Raw genomic sequence first — 25864 nt, 5'->3', positions numbered from 1 at the left:
GGCTACATACATAGCTACCCATGCTTTCCTTGGTTTGAAATAACTTCTGATTAGACTCATTAAAAATCTTTGTTCAGACACATGTGAATTCATATGCTGTTACTTTCAGTTCACTGGGCGGGAAGTTATGCAATGCCCCAGCTAGAGCACATTAAGCTTCATTTTGCTTCCATCTCAGATGTGGTCACTTCTTGATGCCTTCTCATTATTCTCATAAGCCAGCCCGTCTTTGCTCACTTGATCAGTTCAGTTTAAATTAATCCAAGATGGAGGAGAAGGATTCATTTACCCCTAGCACCTGTCTTGGGTCACCTTCCTGGATTCTCATTTCTTTCTTCCAGCAGGTGGTGGAATTGAGACACTGCACACAACCTAGCTATAGGGAGAGGGCCATCATCTTCAAACTTCTTGTGTCATTCCATCATAAAACAGGAAGATGGGACAGCAGCAAGGTGGGACATGGAAAAGCTCACAGCATAACAGGTAATTTAGTGTACCAAATATTTGTTCGTATACCACTTCTTCGTATTATTCTTTGTATAATACTTCTACGTGTACCACTGCTTCACAGAACATTCAGGCTTCAATACTTTTTCATAATAGAGCCAAGAGAGCTGACAAAAGTCAAACCAACAAACAGGAAAAAAAAACACAACGAAAACCCTAAAAAGCAGAAAGAGAAGAAAGTTCTTGAGGTCTCCATAGATGACCCCCAACTGATCGCCACCCTTTAGTCGGAAACAACACACAAGTTTCTTGTTGCCTGATAAGCAAACGGAAAGGGAAAAGATGTAGGGTGTTAAGCAAGCCACAGGAAAATTTGATAATGGAAGTGACATGACAGGCTCAGTATGTCCCATGAGGCAGGCTTGCCTGTTTCAGTAGCCCTTCCTACCATGCAGAACGCTTGTGTTAGTGGTCCATACTGGTGACAAATACTTAGCTCAGGAAGCTGTGCATCTCAAACTGTGGTCTGTGGACAACCTGTGGTTGGCAGAGTACTTCCTCTTGCTCACTGCTCTCCTTGTTTCCACTCCACTTTTATGTCCACCCTTTGTCTGTTTGATCTTCAACCTGTAGTTGATGCTCTGCATGTCCAGATTTCCTGCTCAGCCTGGAAAGCATCAAGCCTAACAGCCAAGGAAGCAGCTGTTCCAGCTGCCAAAAGGTAAGGTAAACCTGCCTGTTTTCCACTTTGTTACAGGCATCCTCAATTTCAGCAGCAAAGTTCTGCATCACTTCTGTGAGCTTTTCTGTACCTGCCAGGCATTTTCAAGCTGTTTGCTTCTGTGAAGGCACACACAGACTGCAGGCGTCCACCTCTCCCCAGCTGGACCCTGCCTGCCCATGTTCACATCAAAGTGGGGCAAGCACCCTGTCTGGCAGCTCCACTAATGGGCATAGGGGGATCAGGTGTGGACAGCTCATGTACCCTTAAATCACTCACCAGCTTACTAAGATCTCACCTCCCTGGTCACAGAAACTAACAAGGGAAATCACATAAATGAACAAGTGCTATTACAGTCCTTGGGGAAAAGGGTGCAATGGCCACAATTTTCTGCTCACACGACACCAGATTGCTGTCTTATGCAGTACAGGACTCTGTTTGAAGGTCTGATAGACCAGCATCACACTGAAGTAACTGTGTGGACTTGCACTGCTGCCCGCAGAGCACAGCAAGGATAGCTGAGCTAGCTTTAAGAATGTTAGCTGATCCACAGGAGTAGGCTCTACACAAAAATGCGGAGCTTGCTGCCCGAATAACTTAGCTTGTGCTAAGCTCTGGTGCCCTGGCTGCTGCTGTTACCAGGTTTAAAAGTTAACAAACATATTTTCTTTCACCACTGCCATCATGCAGTCACAGGACACAATCTCAGCTTACCTGGATTTTGAACTGAGCAGGATCTTGCCTCCTTTCAAAGGTCAGGAGTCAAGTCAGCTCTGAAGAAGCCTTGCGGGATGGGAACACCTGATGCTCTTCATAGTGCCCCATAGGCGATCCCTACCACAATTTCCTGCCTCAGAGGACCTGTCCCTGTGGGGAGGGTAACATAGTCATCACTTTCCCTTTTGGCTGAAAAGGTTACCAATGAAATAACAAGACCCAGTATAAAAACAACTAACTCCCAATCCTTAGAAAGGATTACAACGGGAGTTCAGAATGGATTTACAGCAAAACGTCCTATTTTACATCTTTGTCCTCTGGGCAGAACGGAAAGACATCCAAAGCCAGGCTCTTTCCTGTTGCTGATTCAGCAGGAGAAGTTCTGAGCTTTGCCTGGTTTCTGTATTTGTGTTGGGTATCAGGAGTGACAAATTCCCTGGGGAAAACTCAAGAGAGGGGAAAAAAAAAAAGGAGAGGAGAGAGGGGAGAGAGAAAAATTCTTGGCAGCAAGATGAAAGCTTGGACCAGGTCCCAGGCTGTCATTTAGCCAAATATGTGGGACAACCTTCTTCAGCCTAGAAGCCTGCTAGCAATTTGCAGAGCAGTGTTGCAGGTAGCCATCAGTGCTGACAGTCTCCAAACTCTGCTATTTTTGGTCTGTTTCCTTGGTGAATTTTCCCAAGCAGCTCAAAATTGAATACAGTTCACAAGGGGCTGCAGCTGCTTCTAGCTCTGCTCAACAACTGCTTTTACAAGACAGAGGCTTCAAAAGACTAGCTTTCTTCAGAGAGTCACAAGAGGGGTGAACCTGAGCTTGGTGTTTTCCCTACATCTGGCAAGGTTTTCCCAGCATGCAAAAGGTTGTGTGTATTCATATTCAGTTAGTTTCCACAAAGCACTTGAAATCCCTCAACAAGCCTTGCAAAAACAAATAGAAAGTACTAATTAACATGGTCAGGAGATAATTTGAAGCAGCAAGACAGGTCTTTCAACCCTCCCAGGAACAGCGTTGAGCCACAGATCCCAACGAGTCACCTACAGCGCAGCCACAGCCCTTGCAGGACCATTATGTGAGCCAGAATTGCAGCCCTGCCTCAGAGAACAACTCTCAGCATGTGGATTCAACGCTCTTCCTAACCCAGGGCAATGGCAGGATACTGCAAGAAGGGAGTCCTCTGACCCCACTTGCATATACTCTGAAGACTTCATTTTTGCTGCTTTTCTTGCTTCAGCTGTAGAGTCTGTGTAAACACTGAGGAAGCTAGTTCAGCTCTGTAATCCAGCAGGAATTCATCCACCAGAAAGGAAAGCCTTTCTGAGAACTGGATTCTGTTCCTGGCATCACCCCAAACCTAAAGGATGCTCTGGGGTAAGACCAGGATTTAAATGCTTAACAAAGACTCAGGGGGTTGGGCTACAAAAGTGACTAAAATCAAATCAGCTTCATGAGCTTGTGCCTCAGTTTCCCATCCTACAGTGACAGTAGTAGATGTCTGTCTTCAGCTCATTGTTGGGAGGCCTAGTATTCATGAAACACCCAGAGATCCTCTCATATATACAGGGGGTTTATTTTAATCATACAATGCCATTATGATTAGTGAAAACACCTTGTCCCTTTTAAAGGTACCAGCAATGCACAAAGTAGAAATCCTTTACTCAGACATAAATATATTCCCTGTTTAGCAAAAAGGGGACAGAAAGTCTGGGAAAGGCACACAGATAGGCATGTATATATTCATGTATTTGAAAAGAGCTGCCTTCCGTAGCACTCCCTGGCTTGCGTGCATCTAGTATCTATTTAGGAAAATGTGACTAGCATAACCAGCTATGCAATGCTCACATCTGCTAATCCTTTGCTGCTCAAGTAATCATCTTCACTTTATACTATTTTGGGTACAGGCAGAGGAACTAAGTGCTCCAAACCTCTTGCAGCTGGTATTTTGAGGGAAGCATTGCCTTAATATTCATTCCCGCTCCAGCAGGGTATACTGATGCAGGGGTCTCATTTCCGAAGGTGGTCAGAATTACTTTAGATAGCTCAGAGAGGTACAAAATGGGCAGAGGAAAGGCTTGCAGCTACAATATTTACCATATTGAGTGATGTTTGTAGCTTTTAGCACAGCTTAAATAGTGCTGCTTGCTTGACAGTACTGTTTTATCAGGTACTTTCACACATACACACACACTAAACTTCACGTTTAAAAAACACCAGCTGAAAGGTTGCCTTTCCTCTCTGGGAAGCAAGCACTGGCCAGCCTGGAATGGATTCCAAACTCAGCCCCTCTCCAGCCCCAGAGAGTTACTCCAGACTGCCATCCACACCTGGCTCCAACTCAGCCATGTGCATATTTGTGTCTTAAGGATTCCCTCCATCGGCAGAGGACAGGGCTGGCACGTGTTCCTACATTGTAAGGGCAGATCATGGATGCCAAAAAGAGTGCTGGAGGGAGAGTGGGGTGCTGAGGGTCTTTGCAGGAAATACAGCAATCACACAACTTTGTGGAACAGCCCCCCTCTGCTCCACCACAGCAGATGCCGTTCAACCATCACACAAGGACAGCACCTCTCTACCCTGCATACCACAGGCAGGGAAGCATAGGAATAGCTCAACAGCTAGGTTTTAACCCCTGCTGATGCTGTCCATCCTTTCTGGCAGGTAGCTCCTATGGATGCCTGCCCGCCTGTTCAGCTGTCTTCTCACTCCTGCTTCTTCTCTTTCTGCAGCTAGACCAATACCAGAGCTTGGGTGTGCCCAGCACCTTTACATCTCCCATCTCCCAGTATAGATGCGCCCTGCCTCTGTAATCATAAATTTCAGAGTACTCCATTGCTGGCTGGCTCTCCTAGAAGAGCTGCACATCTTCATTTAAATGGTGTGCACGCAGGACAGGATTCTCAAGTACTTTGCTTTTCAAATTTGTGGGCAGCCCCTACTGATTTCACCCCACAATTGCAGTACTATGTCCCCTGCTGCCCACAGCTAGTAATTCTAGTAAACTGACCTAAGAAGTCCTACAGCTCTGATAACATAGTCAGTAACACAAGCTATGTCCACCAGAGCTGTAAGGGAATTGCCTCTTCTCAGCAAATTACAGAGAAGAAAGCACCTTCGTTAAGTCTCTGATGTATCAGCTATGCCTAAACCTTAACAATGAAATTTTCTCATACAGGCAGACAGGCTGGAATGACATTAGAATATTGATGTTTGAAGGTTTTTAGCATTATGAAATACCTCACAAGCACTCCAGACAGAGATAATACTCAACAAATACTCAAAGTGGCAAAAAAAAAATCACTCACCTGCCCACAAACACACCCCTAAAAGTTTGCAGAGATGTAACTGGAGAAACAAGAGACAGGCAGAATTTGATCTCTTCATCTTAAAACTAAACATTCCACAGGAGCAAATTATTTCTCTTAAAACAGACAAAACTGACCCTTAGAATTTCTGCTATAGATCCTGCAACTCTGAGCAGCTGATGTACGTACTTCCCCTGAACAGAACAGTGGGTTTTGAGCCCTTCTCTTCTAAACATCAGTATCATCTTTCCTTTTCCACCTCAAAAACTCTTAACAGATTTCAGTTAATCAATTCTTATGTTGCTCTGGTGATTGTAGTTCTGCTACTCAGTAATTATTCATACCTGTGACAGCTGTGGTGCAGGCAGGATAAGATCAACAAGCCCAAGGTCTTGACTTTTCAGATGGTTTTTGAAAATAAGTACCTTTTATTTAGGGATCTACTTATTTCCATATCTGTATTGCAGTAGCATACCCAATCCTCTCCCTAAGGACAAGGGCATGCTTATTCCTGGAGAGGGCACTTAACTCAAACTAGTTCAGTACTCTGGTGTGTAGCTGTTGGCAAATGGATGTGGCTGCAGCATCTTTGAGGAAATTCATTCACAATCCCACTGCCTTGAGGCCAGCTCCAGTATGAATTGCCAGTCAGAACACCACGGATGAAGAAATTGGAGGAGAAGGTGTGTGGATTATGTGCTTGGTTATCAGAAAAGTATCTTGTACATGTGTGGGGGTAGGTGGACTTGCACAATATTACGCTGCTTTTTTTTTTTTTTCAAATGACCAAACATCTCAGGTTTGTAACTATTCCTGCTTTAATTCCTCAGAAGTCCCTTCCATGTAAGGCCCTAGATCAGCACAGTGATCTATGATCTAGTTGCTGCTCAGGACTGCCAAGATCATGTCCATCCTAGCACATCTCACTCCCTTTGACTGTAGAGCACACTGTACTGACGATAATATGGCAAGAGCTATTACAACCTTTCCCTGGTCATCTAGAGAACATGTGCTAAACCTACTTTCCCCTGGTTCTCTCTAATTCTAAATCTAATCTAATAATGACATCTTAAATGTCTACATTAATTGTCATTTATTTGTAATTCCTCACAAAGGGCAAACCTAAACACTCACAAGCATACATACACCCTTCCCTACACAGGAACACAGCTGGAAAAGTGCGGTAGTCTTCCAGAGCATGACAGGGCTTTTAATGACCACACCTACCCCCTACTCACAGATCCATCTGCACTAGAATTTGATCAGTCATTCCAAACAGCTGCCTTTTCTTTCTAATTACCTTTCCAAAGAGCCATTTCTTACTATTCCCAAATGGAAAACCCCTCCTCCCTTCCAAAATTATGTCTGTGATGGACAATATTTTTTCTTAGTTTTGCTAAGACACTTTGGTTTCTGTGCTCTTCAGCAATCAAAGCAGGCAAGGATTTAAAAATTTGGGAAAGAATCTTCCTGCAGTTTCATTCTCTAATGGATTGGGGTTTGGTATTGGCTTTTATGCTTGTTTTTCAGGTTGTCTTAGAGATCTCTGTGAGACTCACAAACCTATATTGTTGATCTCAGAGAAGCAACCTATATTTACTAGTGGATGAGTTAAAATGTAGTCCTACTGTCATTTGGAAAAATGCTATAAAATAGATAATATCTGAGATATCTGGACTATGTACACATGGTTTAATAAAGCATGGAGTCAGCTCAAATCTGCAGCAAGCAACCCTCATAGCTCTCTCCAGGACACACTATTCCACATGTATACCTGCACACGCAGAGCAAGAAAGATCCATGTACACATACGTGTACATTTTTTTCAGCCTATGCTGCCTCTAGGTTGGTAAGTCAACAATAAAAACCAGCATGTCACCATTTAGGACAGGAAGTGAAAACTATATTTAGCTGAAACTGTAGTAGAAAGGAGGTGAGCAGAATATTGCTTACATTTGTGCCCCCATTCCTGTGAACACCGGAATGAGACTATCTACAATAATGATGAGTTCACTACTCAGCAATACTCCTGGTGTGGTCTTCTCTCTAGCAAACAAATGGGTAGTTCTGTCTGGCCTACCACCATTATCACGGCACAATACGCTCTGCTAAGCTTGGCAAGTACTCACTGAAAAGCACTGGAAAGATCACATGACAAGTCACTGTGGTTGCAAACACGTTCTTGTTAAACAAATTCCAGGACATTTGACGCCTTCTCTCTGGATGCACCAAACTCAGGTACCTTTGGAGAACACCTCATTTGTATCTTTACAGTAATATCCCAATCTTAGTGCAAAGCATCTTGAGCACAGACATTTCCTTCCTGAGAAGCACCATCCCCCAGACCTGGAAAGTGTAACCCTTCTCTGAGCTTGACAGACAGCAGAGATTTAATGACACTGATTTGTTTCCAGTTGCCTGAAATGTCCCCTCCCTACTTAAACAATGCAACTCACATATCCTTGGTTGAAGTTTTTTTCTTTGAGCAATACTTTGCATTGGGTCCAGGACCTCCTGAGGCCAACAGGACTTGTTCCACTGGTTCAAATAAGCATAGATTCAGTCCTTTACAAAGAATGGTTCTTGAGGAGCTTTTAAAATCAGTTCTTTTGTTTAAAACCTGTAAATGTTTGTTATTCACCCCACTGCAGAGACAGATGCGTAGCCTGGGTAGAAGAGCCATTTAATAAGAAAGCTTTTGTGGCCAACAAGTATGTAAAAGCTCCCATTCTAGCAGAAGTCATGGGTTTGATAGGGTGCTTACCAAAGTGGTTTTCTGATCTGCTTTACATGGAAGGTCAGACTAGACAATCAAAACAGCACCCTTTGAAGCTGAAATCTGTGAACTTACGAGAGTCGTTCCGTTTCCAGATTCCTCCAGCGCTTGACCTCTTTTCATCTTTTCATTTATCACATGAAATCTGTCAACTGCGATGGTGGTTTTTGTGCCAAAAAGAAGCGTCATCAAGAAGATGCACAATCATTAGTTCATGAGGCAGCCTGGTGCCCCAGCAGTGAGAATCACCGTAACCCTCCCAGCTACCTGAACCAGCCATTATCTCCAAGGACTATTTAATATTTGCATATTATGTCTCTGTCTCAGATCCTGTCTGCTCTCCTCATCATCTCTTCTATACATTTGCCAGATGTGGGAATGAAGGCATACATCTTTTCATGAAACTGTGGTCACCAGGCTCAATCAGCTCACACATCTCCAGATGTTTTGTGATCTCACCACTTACTAACGTTCCTAGGAGTTAGCCTGGCTCTAGGTCAGAATTACTGGTGAAATTTCCCTGTTTCTCTCCCAACCCATTTTGCAAGAATTCTATTAGGTTTATTTCTACGTGGCCTCTAGCTACACTTCTCTCCACACTCCTTCTCTGAGGAGCTACTATTTCTGGAGGCAGATTTCTCCCCAGTGTCTGTCTGTCATTACAGAAGTGTAAGTCAGCAAAATCTCTGTATAGATTTCCTACATGCAGAGTAAACTTTTCAATCATTACTAGGAATGGATACACGGATACTTTCCAAGCCGATAGGGCACTTTTATGCTAATTTGCATTGTTACAGTTTCTGTGCATGTGAGTAAGCTTTCCTATTTAATTAATAACCTGAAGACTCTGATGAATGGAAATGAAATCTTGGCAATTTCTCATGCAATTTTTTTGTGCACGTTTTTAAAAATCAGGTCCAAATTCTCCACTGGCAGCTTGCCTTGTGTTACCATCCCTTTTGGAAGCTACCAATTTTATGTACACATACTCTGTGAAAGTGGCACCTAATTGAATGTGAACATAACAGGACATTAACTAAACATTATTTAGACACATTTCTATTTCTGTAATGTGCTGGAGGCCACAAGGTATGCATGCTGAAGAGTAATTTTGAGGATCTTCAGCAATACCGTGGCATGTAAACAGAAAGAGTTAAAAGGGATTTTTTAATACCTAAGTTCCTTGCTGTGAGTGGGAGACAGATTGAAAATAAAGACAACCAGTTAATTAAATAAAAAGCCATTCTGTTAAATTGCTCAGATACTCATATTAAGAATGCATGCATCACGCGCATTCATGCTTCAGCATTCCTGCAACCACTTGACCTACAGCCCAAATCTAGGGTCTGTGGCTTGTTTACTTTCTCCTGCAACCCTAAACTGAAAGCATACCTTTGCAAGCACGTGGCTCCTTTCAGACAAGCTGAGAAAGAGGTAAACTGTATAAATCTTACAGTTGCTCAGTACTTGGCAGTTTAACTATCACACATGTAGGTAATAGTTGCAAAGTGCAAATTCTTTGGATTACCATCTAAGTTCCTCTGGCCAGTCTACAGGGATTGGATTTTTTCATTTTTTCTGTCTGTGTGATCTTTGTCCTTCAGTGTTTAACATTAAGTGGAACTGAGGAATTGTACCTCAGAACAGGAGTGTCATTGTTCCACTTATGTAAACAACTGAACAAGGAAAATGTAGTGACAGTTTTAACACAGGGTTCTCCCTCCATCCCACACACTCCATGTGTCTACCTGGGAACAGTGCATGGTGAAATTACAGCACACTAGCCTGTCAGCAGCAATTTTATCCCCTTTTTGACTGTGTGTGTTCTAAGCCAAAGGGGAGTGACTTGCAGCACACTTAGGGACTGAAAATGCAAGGATCCCGTATCTAGCCAAGTTCTATACAGCTTCTTCCACTGCACCCATCACAAACACATCTGGCAGCTTTTATTTGTGGGAAACAGGCTAAGTGTGTCAGAGAGATAAGAAACACTCTTAATAGCTAGTATTATGTTTTTCCAGGGGGGTGACAGAGCCGCTATGTAACTTTCCCAATTGTTTCCAACAGGAAAAAGAAACGCCCAACTTCAGTATGGGCTTTATGGTACAACTGAGCCTTAGGGAGATTCCAGCCTGATCCTGGAATCCCAGCAGCTGATTGTCTCCTCAGTAAAAAACCCATTTTCTCTCCCACTATGTTTTCTTGGGGCTCAGTCCTGCAAGGTGCAGTGTCTGCTGGCCAGGAGCAAGGAAAACCTGGAATGTCTTCCTAACAGAAAGCCTACCTGAAGTCTCTGGGGATTCTGCGGACAGGGTTTGTGTATACTTTAGCAGCTGGAGATGGAGTGACTATCAGCTCATAGGGATGCACCCTTACCCACTTCTCAGCATTTCAGTAGAAACAAAGCAAGTCTCCCAGACAAGATTTGCCACGCTTCCAAAAGCAAAGAACTCCCTTATTCTGTCCTGTGCCCTAAACTGCAATTGGAATTGATCCTCTTCCCTAAATAGCTAATATTCAAGCTAAATAAAGGAACTGCAGTTTGTTTTCAGCTGGAATATGTTATCTAAAGGAAATACTGTAAATCACAGTACAGTCATGCCACACCATTGTGATTGTGTAGCTGGTAACTCGGCAGCCAGCTCATAAATGCAGCTGAGAACTCTTTATGAAATAGGAAAAGGAAAGCGACAGTTATTAAAAATGAGCAGTCACTAAAGATTCAGGACTTACCCTGAGTCATCCCTGGCTCCCTTGTCTCTTGCTGATGTTTTCATCATTACAGCAAACTTTAAGACACTTTCTCTTTCACAGTGGCTTTAGAGTTCCTTGGTAAAGAAAGCAATTCCTTTCCATCGCTGAGCAGAACCTCCACATCCTTAGTTTTTGTACTGAAGATGATATTTCAAGGAGCGACAGGGGGAGGATGTTTAAAACCAGCTTCAGGCTCAGTAGTATCAGAGGGCAGGGGACTAACAAACACACAAATGAAAGCAAACTACCAAGAAGATCTCATTTTAGCCTCTCTTATTTCTACTTCCTGTATTTATATGAACGGGGGATTTCAGGAAGAGGCAGTCTTTGGTGGTCAGGGGGGTGTGTGTGTGTGTGTGTGCGTGTGTGTATTTTATAAAGCCATATTTAGTAGTGAAGGCAGGTTAACCTTATTAGACAGAGGGGCCTGAGATTGCTTATTTGTTTCTCTAACTAAGGAAGTTTCGAGGAAATTGTTTTACAGACTACAGGTATATAAGGAGGCAACAGAGCATGGTGAACTTTGTAAAGGATTTTATAAGGCAGCAAAGCAGTAAGTCTCCGTCTGCAAATTCCTAAAGCATGTGTATTTCTATTGCTTGAGTAACTGGAACCAGATGGAGCTTGGAAACCTTTATATTTACATAGGACCTGAGAAAATGAGATGTCTAACACTGGCAGAGGAGTGCTTTGCAAAATATTCCCAGTTAAAGCAAAAGCAAATGATAAGGCTGTAAGACTGCTAGTAAATCAGCAGCTATCCATGCTGTGATGCTCCAGTCAGTCTCAGAGCACATTTGACATGCAGTTACTTAAGTGGTCAAGTAGTGCTTGCTGTACTGGAAACCCAACTGAATACAGACCAGCTGTGGAGGCTGAGGACTGACAGATCCACTCAGGGCTGGTGGCACTCCTATTTGGCAGCCCTATCATTCCAGAAATACTTGATGCTAGCAGAATACATAATGGAAAAAATGAGGCAGAAGTATGAAGCAGAGGCAGAGAAAAGCAATTGCATGGAACAGCGAGGGAGACAAAGGTAACTTTTTGCCCCTTTTATCTTTAGAAGGAATTTCCCAGCTTTCTAAAAGTACATAGTCTGTGCCATACAGCCCACAGCAGAAATGCAAATACCAGGCAGCTGCCAGTGTACTGACACGAGGGAAACAAGATCTTCTATTATAGAACATGGAACCAGTTCTGCTGGCGCTAACCTACAGAGATTCAGGGGAACCTTTATGATCGCCAGTTCACACCTTCTGTGCAATACAAGACAAGCTTTTCTCTGGGATTTTTGATCAAGCCTGTAACTTCTTTGCCATTAGAAAAGTTATTTTCTAGATTTTGGAAGGATTTCTCTTAGAAAGTCAAAAAGCCTCACTGAAAAGCTGCATGATGGGAAACTTACCACCCTTCTACATAAGGTGTCTTAGTAGTTAACTGTTGATATTTAAATTCACATCTGGTACTTTGCCTTGACTTGTCTAGTTTTAAATTTCCACCTACTGTATCTCAAAATGTTCTTTTCTACTAAATTAAGGAGCTCCTTGCTCCAACTCATGTAGTTATTTTCAGCCAATGACGAACTCATTCAGTAAGCCTTCTTAAACAAACTGGTTGTCTAAGAGTTACTCACCCCTCACTGCAAGCTTGTCAGATCTTAGTTCTGAATCCTTCTATTGGTTCTGGGCACAGAGGTCCAAGAAAAAAATATGCTCGAGATTTGTTCACCAGCCCGGCACCTTTGAAATGTACCGTGGGTACTGGCATAAGAGCCATCTCCTAGATGCATCACACAAATTCAACTCCACCCCAGGCTTCCGTTTCCCTCCACTGCAATTCAGCAGGGACCAGGCCCACTCAGAATTTACCACTGCTTTGCTGGCAAATAAGTTTGCTGAGCCGAAAAACTGTAAAGTGTGCTGCTCTGCATGGACCTGCCCATATGGGGGAATCTGTGTGCAGTGAGCATTAGGCATTTCCAAAGATGTTGTTAGGGAAGAAGACACAAAAGGACTTAGAAATAAAAATACCCAGCAAAAAAAATGAGGAATACAAAAATTCAGTATTGTGCTGCTATGTCAGTTTCACCTGATTAGAGAAGCTGTGTATTTTATTTTCTTTGTGAAATCTTTCACACTATTTGTAATCTAAAGAATGTAGTTTCAGAAATCTGAAGTTTTGAAATTAGTTTCTTTAAAGATACTGACCAAACTTAATGAAAATACCCTCATTTATATTTAGTTTTTCTGTAGCACAGTTTTTTGTAAACTACTTAAAATGAAGTCAACATAATAAATTTTGCCCAAGCTTTGCTGGGTATTTTTTTTAAGCCAGAGATTTGGCAGGTTTGGAATGCGACACTGTGTTCTAGTAACAGGCTTTGTAAGTAAACAATTACAAAAAACCTAAATGGCAAAATAATATCCAGTCACTGTAAAATGCCACTTCTTGATAAATCTTGTCTTTCTTAGGACTTACCTTTTCCGTATTAAGCTACACCATGCTGCAGCCCCTATTTGTGTTTTTATGCAGCTGAGTTGGAAAGATTTAAAATGACTTATGGAGGCAGCGCGTAAGTACAATGAGCACTTTGGCTATAATAGTGCTTTCAGCATATGCACAGATTATATGACAGTTCTGCTTTCCATACAGTAGGAAGCAGCTGCATCAATAATACGGCATATGATAAGGGCCCGTAGGAATTGTCATGCCTATTGTGTCACTAATCTGTAGATTATGTGCCTTTTATAGAGCCTATTACATAATAGATCGTGATGGGTCATCATGTCAAACCTATGGGGATTAAAAGAAGGGGAACTTCCCAAATTTTAAAAGTTACTTCTGTGTGTAAAAAGGAATCTTCTCCCTTTCCCAGCTTATAAACATTTAGCCTAGCATACACCAAAGAATGAGCCCTTATGCAAAAGTCAAAGAATGCAGGATATCCCTTTTCTCCACTTCACTAGGACACTTTGTAGATGCACAAAAGCCACAGTGGCTAATGACAAGTTTATACAGCAACAGCGATTTCAAAAGCATGAATTGTGGTTAATAAGGTCAATGTTTGTTTTAACTTGCATGTCCTAGTCACTATTCTTGACAATGAAACCGTTAATACACCAGCACATTAGATGAAGTTAACTCTTACCTTCTCTTTTTCCCCAGAACTGCATTTAAAAGCTTCTTGTCAGCCCTGAACAGATTGTGCCAGAGACAATGAACATATACCAGAAATCATCACAGACCCTGAGATGGATTGCAGGGATGTTGAAAGCCGGCAATCAAGGGCAAGAGGGATTATTCCTTTATTTCACAGTATCTCCAGAGCCTAGGTAAGCCTTCCAAGGAAAGGAAGGTAGTGCTGTGCAGCTTTTGGACCTTGCTTCTATCTCGTCTAGTCAGTATCCAGTACTCAGTGTGAACCTGCTGAATGCCACTATACCATGGGACAAAGCAGCCAAAATGCTCTTGATCGAGGTGTTTCTGAGACTCCCACCATTGCTTCTGGATCAGTGTCTCAGTACAGCAAACTGTCTCCTCAGCAAATCACGTATTTCTAGTCCCAAAAGAGCAAATTGTGTGTTTTGGCACTGGTACAAATCAGATAACGTACATTTAACTCACCTCAAATAATGGCTTGATCCAGGTGATACTCCCTGGAATAGATGACAATGCGCGCTTTCTGTTATTCTGTTCAGCAGGGTCCAGATTTTATGAAGAATTTCATGAATTTCATTTCTTCATATCCTAACTGGGTCCTGAAATTTTAGATTTTCAACAATAAATATGAGAATATTTTACATGCTATCATCTGAGGAAAAAAAAAACAAACATCCAGCCAACACTCTAGTTGTTTAAATAATTTATTGATAGTGTACATGTTTTTATATAGTGCATTATAATACTGACTGCTATAATCTTTTATAAATGCTGAATTAACTATTTTTTTAAATTTTCACAACAAAAATAATCAAATATCATGCCAACATTTTGTAACAAATTATCACATTAAATTCATTTGGATTTCATGACACATTTATCTGTACAAAGGACCCCATATCACAGAGCATTCACAGTGCATAAGGTCACAGTCATTGAAAAAATAAATAACATGATAGATTTCTGTTACTTACAGTTTACAAACCCATCCCTTTCTGTTTTCAAAGTAAGCAGTTCTAGAAACTTTTAATAATATTTAAAGAGGTATTGCACCTCCTAAGGGTGCACTGCAAATTCCTGCAAGTATGAAACACAGGGAATTTTAAAAGGTTCAGAAGTTATTTCAGCGATCATAAATGATTTTGAATACTTTCTTGCAATGGAGGAGACAGTGGGAGCCAAATTCTACTCTCAGTTCAACTGATATGAATTTGTGCCAACTACAAGGACATTAATGAGCACTGGCACCACTCCCAAGAACATGAAGGCAAGAATTTGGTCACAACTTTGCTGCAGTTTCAGCCATTTGAAATATAAATGCTGCTGGGGAAGCAGATTTACAAGTGTTCTTTGAACACAACTAGTATATGAATGAAGACCATGATCTTGCTGTAAAAAACCTCTGAAATGAAGCATCTCAGTTGGTGTTAGTCCTTCTAGAGATTATATCTCTGATATTGATATATTCTGATACCTTTAGACTTTTTTCACAATTCCATATTGCTGTAAATCAACCTCTGTATTTGTTTTTCAAGTTTACTAAGATCATTTTGGTCATAAGATGGCAATGATCACTTAAATTCTTTGTGCAAGTAAAAAGGAAAAATAAATGGAATTAAATTCAAACTGGTAATTCTTGTAATAAAATATCCAAAGGGCACTGGTTTCCCTTAGTCATTGATTTCTTCCAGACAGTGCACTGTATGTCAGAAGTATGGTAGCAAGCAGAACAACATGATGTATAAATCACCACAATCACTACACATCTCAGCCTGTGGAGAAGGACCTCACATTTCAGGGCAAAGATATATAGGATTTCACAGCATTCTTTGGGGAGAAAATATCAGGATCCCACACAGAGGGAAATGTGAGAAAAGTGTACGTTCAAGTTACTCAAAAGGAGGCTCTTAACATGTACAAGGTAGGTCAGAAACTGGAATGCACATGTCAGTTGAACATTTTTCTCTTCAGCAGAACATTTATCACTTGCATACAGACTTTTCAAAAGAGGTCAAGGGAATAATAAAGGGTTTGGTACAGAACTGCTGGAACTAAATGCTGTCATCATATAAATCTCACCACCCAGCAAAATAAAAACTCTGGAGTTCATACTCAAAGAAATAGAAAGCAAATTGTGCAGTAAATGCATGACCTGTAGAGATTTTCTTCTGAGTGCTTAAACACAAATAACTGAGAGATATGAGGCTTTAAATGACAGAACATTATGCTCAAAGGTGATTTGTTTTAATTAGGAAGATTCTTTGGTTTCACCTGGCTATCAGTGTTATTCTAGTGTCTGTTTCATATTATGTTAGGGCTGATCCTTCCTTGGCATGAATAATCAGGCAGTATTTACACAGCTTAAAGCATTCTACCAAAATTATCTAACTGTAGGATGCAAATGAATGGTGTTATAATTGCAAGAAATCCAAGAAAGGAACACAGCAAAACTCATGAGGGATTTGTGCAACTAGAGCAAACACGTAATAGAAACAAGTGTGTGTAATTAAAGCACAGTCACAAAGGAAATAAAAGACTAAGCTCTTCTTTATAATTGCTAAGGTGAAGACCTTTTCCATTTGTTTACACGTTGACAGAAATATAATCTTAAACTATAAATTAATTCTATGTTTGTTACAGCTGCAGCAAGCATATAAAAATAAAATAAACTTGGCACACCAAGGACTGAGCCAGAGAAAGATGGCTGACTATGCTATACCTGCTGGGAAGACTAAACGTGTTCTTCCAGGCTAGACATCAGCCCAGACAGCAGCCCTCAGGTAATGAAATAGTCATTAAGATAGTCATAACTGTAGCTTTTTAGATTTAGACATGTAGATCCTGAGACTGAAATCTTTACTCAGGCTATACTTTATAAAGCAGTACCTTTGTTATGGGAAATGCGTGCAATCAAACACTGCTGAACTGAAAAGAAACACTCCCATTTGCTCACTACAAACAGGATTGCACCCTTGTGGGTCTACGTGGGACTGGACTACTCCAGTGGAACTGTAGCAGAAGAGCTGCTAAAAGCTCTCCTTGGTTAGCTGTAATTCAGTTTTGATCCTGCTCCTACACCTGGGCAGGTGGACAGTTTTGAAGTCTGAAATGAGGAACCAGCTCTCATTGACATGAGTGGAAATCCAAAGTGGTATTGGCAGAGCAGAAGTCCACAGATTCTTCCAATTTCAAAAACAAATAAAATCTTTAGACTACAAAACTAAGAAATATTTAAAGATTTAGATATGACAGAAAACCCAGAAACCCATGCTCCGCTGTCATCTTAGGGCACAATCCAGCAAGGCACTTTGATGTATATGCTTAGCTTTAAGCATGGAATCAATCCTACTGAAGTTAAGCTTTGCTGGATATGGGATATCTTTTTCTGAGTTGTATTACTTTTCAGTGTTAGTATGCTGGCAATTTCCAGATCACAGTGACAGTTTTCCCTCTCACATCCACCACCAGCTTTCTTTTCACTCTTGAGCTGAACATTAACTTACACAACATTGTGGCATACATTAAAGACTCAACCAGCTAACTTTTGCAATGGTTAGCACAACAAAATGACTACCAAATTTTGCAGACACTATCTGAACAGCTGCATCACAGAACTGTACTAATTGCAGAGAGCCAAGTACAAATCGCTCCTTTTCTTGACTGGAAAATGGCAAAATTTGTAGTGTTTTTTCTTGAGCAAATTTTTTCTTGTATAGATGTGAAAGGCACTAGTCCGCTATTACTCAGCAACAGCCTCCTGAACTACTGGGTTTATCTGACATACAACTTGTCAATCAGGTCTTTCTTGGGCCATGCAGCTTATCTGCATAGGTTGGTCTATAACTGCCATCTTTATTTATTTTAGCATATGGATAATGACTACATAGGGACTCTTTAAACTACTTCATATGATTATGTATCATCAAGGCCTTTATACAGCATCTAATAATTCTTTGGCAAACAATACATCCCTGGTCATGCAGTGGTGTCAGGGGAAAATCCAACTAATGTTATAACATGGCATGATCCCTGTCTCATAGCAGAAGATGCATATGAGCCCACCTCACAAAATGCAGCATTTGAACTTGAAGTGGGTCTATGTTTTAGGGAGGGCTATAGATGACAGGAACAGCCATGTGATTTAAGGTCAGTATTACCTTCTGAGGCTGTTTCTTGTTACAACAGAATACACTGTTTTTCTAAAGCAGGTGATACTCAGCTTAGGCAGAATAATTCTAAACGTTGTCTAAAGGATTAATGGTATTAGCAAACACAATTTCATGGATATTTGACCTGGGGATCAGCTCCTCCTGAACAAATTGGCGCCCACAGTCTTCTAAAGTTGTCTGGCTCAGAAATAGGAAGGTACAGTACAGTTTTCTAGGCTGGCACTGTAAACATCAATGCCAACATTACTGTAAATTCAGCTGATCATTAGGCATTCAAAACTAAATTTTGGGACTACCCTTCTGTTGTGACATCTGAGCTGCCAGTACTATGCAGAGAGGAGCAAATGTTTGCTTGGAGATAGCTAGCTCTCCAAGCCCGCTCAACAACAGAACATGGGAAAAAAGCATTTACTCAGCCTCTCTGCTCCTTTCAGCTTCGTATCTAAACCACCATCAGATTTTTCAGCAGGCAACTGTCCTCCTGAAAGACAGCGGGGAAAAGAACAAGAATGGAGAGGGGTGCAGTGGCACAGCAGTATGCTGCACCTTCACAGCCTTTCTGCAAAGGAAGACTCAAACGTGAACATGAATTCCATCTCCTAGGCTTTACACTGCAGCAAAAATATGTCTTGAATGCCTGGAAATGGGGTCACTGTCATACTTGAGATCAAATGTGTTTACTGTCATGCTTGACTATTCAAGAAAGCATTTTAGTAATGCTGTATTTGTTGTCATCCTTAAGACTGACTAGTTTAACTACATAACTACTTAACTAAGGTGAAAACCCCTAAATGGATACTAATACTGATCTTTGTGACAAGGTGTAAAGCAAATAAATATGTTGCTCTTTTTCCTTTAGGATTACATTGAAAGGATCCCATTCATTTAAAAAAAAATAAAAAAATCAACAGCAGAATACACTCTTTAATTTGTACCAAAATAATTTTAAAATGGCCTTAATTGTAAACACATTACCTGGTTTAAACAGTATTCTGCATGTTAAACATAATTATTTCTTATACATGTCAAAATAAGGAACTTTGAGAAAGTGCTTATTTGCTAAGATTTTATAGTATGCTCTCATTGACCCAATAATGGGATTTTATACATAATCTTAAGTGGAAAATATTAATGTTTTTAAAAATGCATCAACGGTTAGTTGATAGATTTGTTTTGGTTTATAAACATCAAAAAATTAAAAATCTATGTATAAAGTTAACTTGTGCTTCTTTAGAAACTTTATGTGATAATTCACATACAGCTTTAAAATATTTTTAAAGTTTAGTAGCAATTTAAAATATGCTGTCTCAGTGCAATCATATGACTGCTACAATGTGGAATGTCACCCATCATTTTCAATACTCTGGGACATATCTTGCTGTCAATTATATCCAGAGTCATTCTTTAGATCAGATTTATGCTGGTGGCAAGGATATCTAAACCTGGCTTTTACTGGGGGTTAAAAAGTATATCATGCTTTAAAACTTGCATACAATCAAAACAAAGACCATATTCTCTTGACAGACTTGCTTTTGTGTAGGAGTTTCTCATCTGCACTGCACGGTGTCAGACACTCATCTTCATTAAGCTTCTGGGAATAAGTGTAAAATGGAGAAGAATACACCAGCTTCTTGACTGACGAAATAAGCTTCTTCCACCAATCAAATTAAATCATAATCAGGGTGGGTTTTTTCTGACAGAAAGTCCGTATTATGTTTAGATATTACACTCAGCTGATAACAATCACTGATAGTTACTGAGCACCCAGTTATATTTTACTTGTTTAGTTTCTTCTAAATTTACACAATGGGCTTACAAGGGCCAATGCAAAGTTCTTCTTGTGGCGTAATATTCCACAAATGTTCATTTACATTTATATATACAGCATTCCTCATTAATAGTGAAACATATATTTCAAGTATGAATTTCTGCATGTAATTTTCTTCTTCAGTATGCAGATATTCTTTTAGTGTGCATCATCACAAATGATACAACATAGAACCATTTCCTCTTCTTTCTCTGCCACATTTTCGTGTTCATTGAAAAGAGTCATAAATACTCAACACTGCCATCCAAAGCTGCCAGTGCAAATTCTCTACAAGCAGAGCACCTGAAGGGGGAAATGATGTCCTCAACAGTGCATGCCATGATATGTGCCTCGAACTTTCTAGTCCTGTAGTTGAGATATTTTAACTGAGCTAAGAAAAGTTCTAAATTTGCCTCTTATCCTTCCATGGAAAGTAAATGTCAAAACCAAAAAAACTATAAAGTTTTTTTTCTCCTGTCCCCCTGTGAACCATGGTGGTTGATTGTCTGCAAAAGGAGAATGAAAACCACAACAGAATGTCCCAGGAATGGATCATTTTAGAGTTCTGCATAAGATCCACCCAGCTTTATGACTGAGCAGCAATATCCAAAGAGAAGGAAAATGCTTTGGTTGCCATGAGCTAGCATGTTAAAAGAAAGGTATGCTTTCCTTCCACACAGGTAGAAGTGCTTGATAGCTGATGAAGCAGGAACGACACTCAAATTACTGATGGAAAGAAGGTAGAAAGGTGAAATGCCTCCTGTCATTTACAGCACATGTAATCAGAAGAACTTCAATCTGTCTCCTTGTTGTAGTTTAAAGTTCTTCTCGGCACATAGGTAAGTTGACAAAGGTGAAGACATTAAACTCTATCAATATAGAAAAACAAAGGAAAACAGCATAAAGAAACAACACGTAGATGCCCAATTTCCTGTCAAGTTTCCACTTATTTACATGGATTCCAAGCACCTGCAAGCAAACAAAGTATTAGTTAATAAAGCCTCAAAGGAGACTTTGGAAACAACCATTACAAGGTAAAAAATAGATTGTTTTGATTTGGATAAAAATATATTCTCGGTATTTTATAGAACAAAAGGCAACATATGTTTTTCTGATCAAGAAAAGGAATGTAAAAGCCCAAACTGAGAACTTGAACTCTGGTCTGACTCTCAGTTGCTCTAAATACTTTTACAAAATATTAAATGAACACACTTTAAGGCCCCTTCACAAGTTCTTTGTGTAACTGAGAAATAGTCCCCTAGGTGCTCAGTTTCAGTCTGTGGTGCATTTTCAGCACACAGGGCACATTCTAGTCAGGCAGCCCTTTCATTGATTCAGTATGAACAAATGCACCGAGCTACATGAATGCCTCTCCCCGCAGTGTTCCCCTGAAGATCCTTTATGTCCCAATAGTACACCAGCACCTAACGTTCACTCTCTCAACAGCTTCGGAAGAGGTGCTTTCTTTGATGTCTTGCTGAGGTCTAGAACTAAGGGGAGTTACAAGTTACAGGTAGTAAAGCAATGAAGTTCTCACGAAGGCATCTATTTTCAAGGGTGTTAAGTGCCTCTGAATTATCATTTGTTTTGCTCAAAACTCTCCACTGAGTTTTGCTGGGAGAGTCTGTGTGAATCAGGGCATCCAGCAGAACAAATGAGGCAATAATAGATGCTTCAAACTCAGGTGATACGGCTTCCACTATGAAAAGACTCTTTACAGAAAAGCATGAACAGCTAGCATAGCAACACATCTGCATAATCATTCCATTTTTTCCCAAGGTGCTGATTACCAATATGCATGCTGCATCAGCAGATACAAATGTCTACAGAACACCTTTGTTGTTTCACAGGCACTGTACAGTATAGCAGAACTGGGGATGTGAAAAGAAACAGGCCCCCACAGCTTATGTATCAGATGCATTGGGAAGTTAGTGGCAGAGTGAACAGACCTCATCATTCTATCACTTAAGTTGTGCACAGATGACGTGGAGTTTTGTAAGACCTAGTCATGCAACAGCGTGAAATCTCCAGTGATGATCCCCATCTCTACAGAGCCTCTACAGAACCTCCACAGGCAATCAGTGAAAGACATTAGTATAAGTGGATATTTTTATACCTTTGGGATTTGATTCTTCCCACAGAAGATTCCCTGGGAGTCAGCAGCATCAGACCTTAAGTACCAGCAAAATTGACTTTTGAAACAGAATTATTACTTGTTTCACCTTAACAAGTCATGTGTTACAAATTAAGTGCCTTATGCTGAGTGACATTTAGCAGGCCTATTCTAAAGTCCTATTCTGTGAAGCCCTAAGGTTCACAGTCCTCACAGCCTAGTCTTCATTAAGGGTTTTGGCTACAGCACATGATTAGTCCAGTCTGGTTTTGGAAATCAAGAGACAAGGGCAAAGAGTGATGAAGCACACCTGGGTCTTGTCCCAGTATAAAGCAGAGACAGGCCTGAGGTATGCAGCTGGACACAGGAGCACAGAAGTATTATTGGATCCTACAATTTCAACACTGCCACTGAAATCAGTGGGACCAACACTAAATGTCAGATTTCACCGAGGACAATGGTACTTCTTCCACTCATGGTATTGCTAGAAGAATGATACTTGACAAGAATCAATGCTTCAGGGATAATAACTATTTCCAATTTATCCTTCTATAACATGTAAATACCTAAGAAGTATTTTGCAATTGAAATATTAGAGACAGTCAAATACTTACAGTAAGTGCCACTGATCCTAGCAAAAGTGCAACTGAATAGACCAGTCCTTTGCTGTTTATCTTAACCTGTGGGAAACAGGACAGATGTTTGAAATGCTCAGCATATAACTGTGCTATGGAGATCAGAAATCAATGTATAGATTTATGATCCACCTTCTGTTTTGAATAGTGACTTACACATTTTAAACTATGCAAATCCATAAGAGATTTATCATAATGAAGAATGGGAAGATTAAGGAATCTAAACCAATGTATAAGTAAGCCCACCTCCGTTAAAAAGAAAAAAAAAAATTAGCACTTATAAAAGATTTTATGTTAAAAGATCACCAGGAGAGAGATATATGCTGTTATTCTCATTTTACAGACAAAAATACTAAGGTACAGGGAGACAGGAGTGCTTGAAGCTGTGTAGTGAAAAAATGACAGAGCATGAACAGATATCCATGGTACTATGTTTCTGCTATACAGTATATGTGCTCCAATTGACAAACTGGGAATTAACTGCAGCTTGTTGAAGGAGAATTGCTTCCTTAACTCCTGGTTCCTCCTGCTCAGCAGGTGGTTGTTTGGCTGTAAGGGTTTTTTTTTAAATTTCATTTGCATGCTTTCTTAAAAAAGACTTTTTTTTTAAGACATAAAAGAAACATATTAAAGATTTGCCAAGTATACATACAGTTGATCCCCAATCAATAGCCATGGTCTGCAAACCCCATGGAACGCCAAGTCCCACCAGAATGTCAAAGACATTGCTCCCTACTGTGTTGGATACTGCCATGTCACCAAGGCCTGCAGAGAAAAAAACAACTCTTTGGTAAAAACAAAGTATAGGACCATTGCTCTGTGTACTAGAGGAAACAAAAGGGGAATTATCTGCATTGATCCAAGCCCCCTTGGACTGGCCAGAGTATCTGGGATAGGGAGACAATTTCCATAATCTCTGTACAACTTCTGAAAGAAGAATGCAAAAACTGCTCACTCCAACTACAACCTCCTTGTGTTTTGGATACCACACACCCAGTGAACCCGAGTTTAAAGCCAGTTAAAAAACCAAGCCTTGTTCTAGGTAGCCTGCAATCACAGGGAACCTGGAGATTATGTACTGGATTTAGTATGTGGATACGTGGCCTTTATCTCATATGAATGATGCAAGGTGATCCTGAAAAGAAAATCAGATGGTAGTCAAAGATACTAAGCACTTCTGTGGGGCTTAACCATCAATGATTTCACTTCAGGAACAATAAAAAGCTACAGAAAAGGGGAAAAAAAAAAATTAGTGAATAGTGGTCAAGTCCAGAGGCATTACTCAAAATTTACTCCCAATGTTCATCACTGGCTGCCATCTCATTCTGAACCAGCGTCAATGGATGTGAGGAGGGCAGAATTCTTCTCTGCCCTTGTTAATTTCCCTTAGGCACAGAGTGGAGACAGACACTATCACAGCAAGTACCGTAATCCTCCTACAGGAAGCTGCTGACAGGAAGGTTATACTTTGGATCCATATTATGGTGTGTTCATCTCTAGTTTTGAGATATTTGTCTGCAATCTGTCAGCAAACATCTCTCTTGAACACAAGTAGTGCAAAGTCCCTATACTGTCTTAAAGAGAACATGGCTGCTTTTTGCCAAGGTAGTGTTTACCTTCATTTTCTGAGGAAAGAATCCCTACACCAGTTTTGCCTAATACTATAGAACAACTAATCTAAAGAAGCAGTTTGTTCATTTAAAACTGTAACATTTTTCCTTCTGTTCCTGCAAAAATATGTTCACTTTAATACTACATATGGAAAACTAATTTAGTAGGACGGCAGTTCCACAAGAATACTTCTTTGTACTATTTTTTTGTGAGATTTTAACCTGGAAAATGAAGTATTTAAAACATAGAATTCTTTTCAAATCGGGCAACATTTAACAGCACTACTCCTATCTCAAACTACAAAGGGTACTCAATTTGTCACTTCAGAACCTTTCTTGTCTGCCCAATGCTGTGTGCTGGAAATCTCATTACCTGGGGGAAAAAAAAAGCCAAAAAATGACTATGGAAACTGAAATAGTGGAAAAGAATACAGTTAGGGCCTTTCCTTATTCTGCTGCAGTGCAAGAGATCACACTGTCAGGCTTAATGTTTTTCTCAAGTAAAAAAGGATCTGCAAATAACCCTAATCAAAAGGATGCATGAGGAAGCCTTCAACAATTTCAATTGCAAAGCTGATGAGGACGAAGCTGACATTTAGCTAAAACCCTTTTCAACTACTCATGTTCCAATGGCAAAGAGGCCTGCAAATGGATGAGAAGCATGTCTGAAGCAACATCGCTTCTGCCAGACCCTCTTAAACAATTCACTTCTCTGGGTTTGAGAAGTCTTCTAGAAAGTTTTACACAGACAAGTGCATGTCAGCATGTACTCTTCAATGTTGTTTTTAATAGCTGATATGCCTGTTTTGTCTACTATTTTTATTTTTTTACCCTGACTGATATATACCATGCATGGGATATCTGAGTTTTGAATGATCTTCTAGAACGCTAGGGTGTGCCTAGACCCAGTAAGCAAAAGATAACAGGACAGGGATTATTTTTTTAGTTCACGTTAAAGGCCAAAACACTTTGCTAATTATCAAGGCCCTGAAACAGTAAAAATAAAAAAAAATAAATAAAATAGCATTGAGAAATTGTGTGTACAGAGGAAGCAAATCACAGAGCATGCACGTAAGATTACAGTTAGGCTACAACAGACAGTACCTTGTCTTGCTACTATTAAGCTGGCCATACAGTCTGGGACACTTGTTCCTGCAGCTAGGAAAGTAATGCCCATGATCACATCTGGTATCCCAAGGGTGTATCCAATCACAGTCACCTGAACAGTAAGGAAAAGAGATTAACCTATTGTATTTGGACAGTATCCTCATTCCAATACAGCTGTGGCACACTTTTTAACTTTGACTTCTGGTGTGGACCTTAACAGGATTAGACTCAGGATACTTATCCACTTCTGCAAATTAAATAATTATGGGATAACCAGGAAAAGTACACTGAAAAGGATAAGTATGTTGGGTCATATTATTCAACATTTTATGAGCAAACAAAAAAGCTCCATTTTGTGTACTTATAATGGGACATACTGATCTTTTAAGGAGGTTCTATTTTCTCAAAAGGACTTCAACCAATTTATTTTGTGACACAGGGGCAAGGATATAAAGAACTTATTTTATCCCAAAGCACAAAGAAGGAACCAGTTTCTTGCATGACTTCCGATACAATCCCAAAGCGAGCAAGTCTGGTTATATTGTT

General features: G+C 40.3%; 1 protein-coding gene across 1 annotated transcript in view; it reads right to left on the bottom strand.

The window, feature by feature from the left end:
• LOC133274717 (ras and Rab interactor 3-like) overlaps positions 1–25864 on the bottom strand; it is a 159482-nt gene that overhangs the window by 53263 nt on the left and 80355 nt on the right. Inside the window, exons 14-17 of the mRNA XM_061464254.1 lie at positions 25316–25430; positions 23254–23366; positions 22581–22646; positions 20674–20822 (exon numbers count right to left, since the gene is read on the bottom strand). Coding sequence (XP_061320238.1) covers positions 20674–20822; positions 22581–22646; positions 23254–23366; positions 25316–25430 — 443 coding nt within the window. The remainder of the gene's footprint in view (positions 1–20673; positions 20823–22580; positions 22647–23253; positions 23367–25315; positions 25431–25864) is intronic.

This window comes from Pezoporus flaviventris, unplaced genomic scaffold (assembly GCF_033815535.1).
Source record: "Pezoporus flaviventris isolate CSIRO_AGI_PZ_B2104156 unplaced genomic scaffold, CSIRO_AGI_Pfla_v1 ptg000036l, whole genome shotgun sequence".
NCBI classification, from domain to species: Eukaryota; Metazoa; Chordata; class Aves; order Psittaciformes; family Psittacidae; genus Pezoporus; species Pezoporus flaviventris.
This window is presented reverse-complemented; position numbering and strand designations above follow the sequence as displayed.